At 34.7% G+C, this 6,550-nt stretch overlaps 1 protein-coding gene across 4 annotated transcripts in view; it reads left to right on the top strand.

Moving 5' to 3' along the window:
* The window catches only part of LOC107714189 (uncharacterized), a 25,693-nt gene that overhangs the window by 8,783 nt on the left and 10,360 nt on the right, over nucleotides 1-6,550 (top strand). For 2 of the 4 annotated variants that reach the window (XM_016519948.1, XM_016519949.1), the window contains 5 exons: nucleotides 94-177; nucleotides 2,391-2,671; nucleotides 2,762-2,912; nucleotides 4,378-4,560; nucleotides 5,895-6,032. In XM_016519948.1, coding sequence (XP_016375434.1) covers nucleotides 94-177; nucleotides 2,391-2,671; nucleotides 2,762-2,912; nucleotides 4,378-4,560; nucleotides 5,895-6,032 — 837 coding nt within the window. The remainder of the gene's footprint in view (nucleotides 1-93; nucleotides 178-2,390; nucleotides 2,672-2,761; nucleotides 2,913-4,377; nucleotides 4,561-5,894; nucleotides 6,033-6,550) is intronic. The other 2 variants (XM_016519951.1, XM_016519950.1) reach the window with 2 other exon arrangements.

Raw genomic sequence — 6,550 nt, 5'->3', positions numbered from 1 at the left:
ATTATATTATATATGTAATGTAATCTCATGCTGTTTTCTGATTCTGCTTTCTATAATAATTTACCATCCTCCTTTTCTATGACTTTCTTCCAGGATTACATGTATATGATTACCATAGTCAAGCTGTCCGTGACTGGATTGGATGCCAAAATAGTCAAGTTTGTTGCGTTTACACCTGTGAGAACTTCTTGTACCCCTATACCACGTGTTGGGCTTGTATGACCATCTCCATGGTTTGGTTTTTGTGCTGGAACATTATAATATGTAACTTAATCTGGGCTGGGATGTGCTGAAGGCCTACAGGGTGAAAATCAGGGTGAAATCAGATTCTTAACATCCCATTTCCAGTCATTGTGTCACTGCACGCCTGTTGGGTGTCACGCGTCCACACCTGTTCCTCAAGACACAAGCTCACCAATGAGATGGGAAATGGCCTGCAGCCTGCTAGAAGTTTGTTCACTTCTGAAAAGGTTAGGAACCGAGTATGGATTGCAGTCGTGTTTGCACTCCATTACTCCTCAGGCGAGAGCAACATTCTCTGCTGGTTGAGAAAAGCAATAACGGTGACTTCCATTTTCAGCCTGACTGCTTTGAGACTCAGTCCAGTTCCTTAATGCCCTCCACTGGGGCAAACTCACAGCGGACCCTGAGAAATGACAGTCATTTCGGCTGAGCCTGAAGTCGGTGCGTACCTGCGGTGGAGGCGGCCGAGGTGGACGGCAAGGTTGCGGGTGAATTATGCCCGTCTAACTTTGAGTTATAAGCTGGTCGGGCTTAAAGTTTTGAAAGAACCATTCTCCCCAAGTGATTTTTTGCAAGGCAAGTCCATTCATAAATATGAACGTGGGCCGCTGTTGAGACTCACATAGGCTTTTAAGCTCTTCTTGAAGTGTTTGTTAGTCGTAATGTCAGCAGTGAGGTCAGCCTAAGGCACTTTTTGGGAGGATCAGTCTTGATTGACAGCAGCCACGGCCTGGCATCGTTGACCTTGCTCTGTCAGCCACATTATGCAGGTATTAGAGTGAGGAAAATCTATTTGGCTTTTTTCTGCCAGGGCTGGGGCGGCAGCGTCGTAATTCCTTTGGGTAATGGGCATAAAACTGATTTTTGATGGCTGAAGTTATACCCCAGAGCACAGGAGCCTTTTCTCTGTGTCTGAGGTGTCTGAAAGTTTGAATGCGTTTGTCATGCAGAGAAACCACAGCTTTTCTAACCAGATACTGCACTTGTGGGTTTCTTTCGTGATGAGAGATTTTAAGGTGGAAACTTTCAAAGAAAATTAGACTTAATTTGCTTTGGACGACGATGAGTTTTATAAGTCTTCTGACCTGTATTGATTCAAAGTTTTTATGATCTCATTTATGATTTGTCATTTTTTTAAATGTATGCATTTTTTATGATTTTATTATTTGTGTATTTATGAAATTTAATAATTCATGATTTCATTAAATTGATTTTTTATTATGATTTTATTTATGAATGTATTTTTGATTTAGATTTTTCTGAATGTATTTATGAAATTCAATTATTCATGATTTTATTAATTTGATTTAGGTTTTATCAATGATTATTGTTTGTTTTGAAATTATTTATGAATGTATGTTTGATTTTTATTTTATTTATGAATGTATTTATGAAATTTATTTTCATGATTATATTCATTCATGATTGTATTTGATTTTATCAATGATTGTTTTATAGTGATTTTTTTTTGTAAAAATATTGAGTATTTATGATTTGATTGCATAATTGATTATTTATGAAATATATTTATTCATGACTTTCATTTATGAATCATGATAATTTAAGTATTTATGATTTTGTAATTTCATTATGTATTTGATTAATTTATATTTATGCCGTAATTTGATTTGTATTTATTAATTTATTTCAAATAATTTAATTTGTATGATGATTTTCTTAGTGGGTTTTTTTTTTAAATTTTTTTTTAAAGATTTTATTTATTTATTCAAGATTTTCAAAATTGTTTCAAATCCTTTAACTGGTCACCACTAATTTAAGTTTTTCACAATTTTAATCACATTTTGGCTTTACTAGTTTAGTTTTAAAACTGACAAATGGATTTTTTTAAATTTTTTTATTTCTCAATGAATATCTGCTCATAAGCTTCATGCATAGTCATAAAATAGCAAATTGCTGTTAAAAATTGTTTTAGATGCTTCCCAAAAATATTTAATGTCAACTACCATATATAACGGGGTTTTTTTAATGCGCAGAAAAGAAAACATCCCACATTGCAGTTACCTCCTCATAAGGAAGAATAAATTACTGAAAGAGCTCCGTTTTGACAACAGGGTCACAATATGTCTGTGCATCATGTTGTGTTTGAACCTAATGTACTGGCCTCCCTTTGTGTTTCTTGTAAACAGGTGGCACTTGGTGATGCCAGGATGTTAGAAGAGACGTCACTCAAAGCCAGTCACCATGGAAACACCAGAGTAGGCCCCAGAGGAAGTGATGAAGACAGAGAAGAGAAGCAAGCATGTGTTGATATGAACCCCCAAAGTGGTCTCTACCTACAGTTCTCTGAGACCTGCTTTCCCTCGAGAAGCTCTCAACTGCATGATGATTTGAATGAGTTCTCTAATGAGTGGTCGTCCATTGGAGACTTGAGCCAAGATGCTTCCTTTTCCCTCGAGAGCTGCGTCAAGTGAGTAGCCGTCGATGTATATTGGCATCCTGTCTGTATAACTGATCTGTACAGGTTGTTCAACCTAATTGTTTCTCATTGGTCCATCAGGCTGGAGAGGAGGTGGATGCTGTGGTATGAAATCAAGAAAGAGCTCTCCTGTTTGGATGATTGGCTTCGATCAGCTGAGAAAATAGCAGCGTCCCCGAACACCAGCTATGTGCTGTATGTTACAGCAAAAGAGGAGTTACAAAAATATGAGGTAATGAGACGTTTGGTCTAACTTCATGCAGTTAGATGCTTAATTTAAGGGTCAATGACAAATAAGTGTCCATGATAATGAAAAGTGGAAAAAAATGCCTGCCAAAAATGTAATTTTGAAATGCATGCTAAGGTTCTATAAATATACTTCTATAAATATTTTTATTAGGAAAACTTTTAATTAATTTTAATGTCCCCCCCCAAATTATGGAATATTATTTCATAAATATAAGTTTTTGGGGAGTCACATGATGAACTATCATGACCTGAACTAACCCTGCAAAAGTTTTCAAATATTTAGTGAAACACTTTGTAAATAAATAAATAAATAAAATGAAATGTATGTAAGAAAGGAAAAAGAAAATCTAGTAATATTTTAAAGTTTTACAAGAATTCAAGTGATTTGGATGTAGGCCTATGTATACATGTATGAATAACATTTTAATGTATTTTTAGTAACTGCATAGATGTATACTGAAAATTGTGGTCATTTAACCGTAATTTGAAATTTTTTTTTCAAAGCGCACTTTTGTAAAAATAAATAAATAATAATAAAATATGTAAGTAATAAAAAAAAACATTTTAAATTAAAACCTAGTGACATGTTGTTTAAGTTTTACAAGTATTCAAGTTATTTGGATGTATGAATAACTTTTTAATCTATTTAGGCCTATAATAACTTCCATAGATGTGTACTAAAAAATTGTGCTGTTTTTTTTTTTTTTTTTTTTTTTTTTTTTTTTTTTTTTTTTTTTTTTTTTTTTTTTTTTTTTTTTTTTTTTTTTTTTTTTTTTTTTTTAACCGCAAACACAAGAAATATTGTGGTCTCTTTTAAAATAATTTGTTAACCAAAAAATTTAATTTGAAAAAATCATTAGAAAATCTTAAATTATCAACAATTTTACAAAAAATGACACTAGCTTGAGGCCTAGAAATACAGTAGAGCTAAAGTCACAAGTCTGATCATATTCTAGTTTAAATCTGAGGATGATAACTGTAAAACTGAGTTGCCAAAAGACAAATTACCTGCAAACTCTGGCAGTAGTGTTATTATACAAGTAGAGAGCAAGACCATCTCCAATTAGTCATTACAGGTGTCTGTTGCTGAGTGGATGCAAGCCAGCGTTTTGACGCTTTCTACAATGAAAGTGTAATCAACGACACATAGACACACTTACAAACGCGCAGACAGCACATTTACTCAGACTGTCTAGAAGCCTGGGACCCGTGCCAGTGACGATAAATGACACCAAATGGTCGTCAAACTCCTTGACTCTCCTCCTAAGCACCATTGCACCTCCCTCAGTCTTAACCCCTCGCACTAATTTCTTAAAATAACCCGCTTTAGCTAATCGGGGAACCGGTGGGATGTATTTTTTACCTTCCGGTGGTTACTTTTAGAGTTTAGAGGGGGTTACCTCTTAGTTAATCACATGATCTCACTGTGTTTTTGTATCTCCTTCCAGAACCTGCGTGCTGAGGCCAGGATACGTTTAACCCAGCTGGACGGACTGACTCAGAGGAGTCGAACTCTGGTTGGCCTGTTCAGAGGTGCTATGGGCGCACGGCTCATGGAAATGATGAAGGACTGCGGACAGCGCTGGGATCAGCTCAGCAACACTGTGGAGACTGTGTGCCGCAGGTTGAAGGTATATAAAGACCCTCAAGCTGCTCAAAGGTGTCATCTTTTAACCCTTTGGTGCTGTAGGGAAAAAAAAGTTGTTGTTTTTTTAAAGATTTTTTTTGTTTTTGTTTTTTACTTTATCGGAATGGTACTGTACTTGGTAAAGGTTTTGGCACTTGCTATTTGAACACAAAAAAAACATGAACATGATTCAAAAAGATTAAATAGTCCTGAAAAAATAGTCACACTTGTTCTTTTTACAGTCAAAAATGACTGCATAGGAAATAAATGTGAAATTAATTTCATCTATTGGAAATATTTGGTACTGCACCCAAAAAAAAAACTTATTGAAAGCCTTTTTTTTTTTTTTTTTGAGATATCAACCTCAAATTTGGAGCACAACTTTTTTTCAAATTATGGCTTTGATTTTTGCAGTTTTGGATTAAAACATGTTTTGGAAAATATAGGTTTCATATAAAGTTTTTAAAAGTATTTTTGTGCATATTTTTCATAATAACCATACATGGACGGGATTTCTAAATTGCCTAAAAATGTCAGCCTAAAAATGTTATCAGGCTCCTGTGTGTAGGTTCAGTAATTTAACTTTAATGGCAATGAATAGGTTATTTTCATTGCCATTAAAGTGAAATAACTGAACATAAACACAGGAGCCTGAGAAAAATGCTCATTTTAGAAGAAAATTTCAAACGGTACTTGGAGGCTTTTGCATCTGACCTCTTCATATATAAAATGTATTTTATTCGGCTCCTTTTTTTTTTTTCTTTTCTTTTCTTTTTTTTGAGATAACCTCAAATTCAGAATATAACTTGTTCCAAATTTGAGGCCAATATATAATGGCCTAAGACTTTTGCACAGGAATGTATATTTATTGTTTATTCATTTATTTTAACAGTGTAAAAAAATACTTTAGGTTCTCAAAGCATAATTTTTTTGGAGGTGAAAACCAGAAAAAGCACGTTTTTGAAAGATGTTTTCGTTGCTACTTTCTCTCTTTCCCCTTTCCTGCCTTCATTTTAATCCCATTAACCCTTTATCCATACAGCCTTCTGCTCTGCCTGCGTTCATCTTACATAATTCTGTCCTTCCAGCCGCAGTGACCCCTGCGCACTGTTGGTCTGTGCTCGAATGCACTGCATATGCCCCCCTTACCATGGGCTTCTATGTCTGTGTTTTGTTTATGCCATTTCCGCTCCCTGTCTGCCACATTGACGTCCTTGTTGTAATTTTGATGTGTCTCCCTGTCGGTCTCCGTCTATGCTAAAAACAGCATCAGGATGTAGACGGTCAGACAGAATCATGCTCTGTCTGTCTGTGTGTGTGTGTGTGTGTGCGCAACAGCATTTCGTCTGCCAGCGGGAGGATTTTGAGAGGCAGAGGGAAGAGATGGCAGTGTGGCTGGCTGATATGGACCTCAGGCTGACTGAAGTGGAGCACTTCTCAGGAAAAGACACCTGCTCAAAGATGCACCAGCTTCAGGTACTTTCAGGAAACAAGGATCGACCGGATTTGTCCATGCAGGGTTTTTTTTGTCATCTGGGTAGTGGTGTTTATGGGTTACAAGTGCAGTTCTTTAACCCCCTAAGTTGCAGGTACAAATCCCAGAAAGGCCAAGTTGGTCAGTCTTAAGAAAACAACATGCCCAGGTCACATTTCACCCAAAAAGAAAATGAATATATTTAGCATGAAGAAAATAGTCTACTTTTAGGACTATTAAAGTTTGTTTGCATTGGGTCATAATTGTTAATGTGTCCACACATTTTACTTTTTAAATAAGTAAATAAATAAGTACAATTAACAATTGAATGATTTAAGTAATAATGAAAAATTAAACATAACAATTAAAATTGAGAATTAAATTAAATAATTTCTTTTTTTTTTTTGTTAAAAATATTGTATCAAAATATTAAATTATTTGTTAATGTATTAAAAATATATAATTTGTTAAATACACTAATATTTTAATTATTTTACTATAACAACTTGTAATATAATAA

Source organism: Sinocyclocheilus rhinocerous, unplaced genomic scaffold (assembly GCF_001515625.1).
Source record: "Sinocyclocheilus rhinocerous isolate Xijiao unplaced genomic scaffold, SAMN03320098_v1.1 scaffold1561, whole genome shotgun sequence".
NCBI lineage: Eukaryota > Metazoa > Chordata > Actinopteri > Cypriniformes > Cyprinidae > Sinocyclocheilus > Sinocyclocheilus rhinocerous.
The sequence above is the reverse complement of the archived record's forward strand: the minus strand, read 5'-3'. Positions and strand labels throughout refer to the sequence as shown.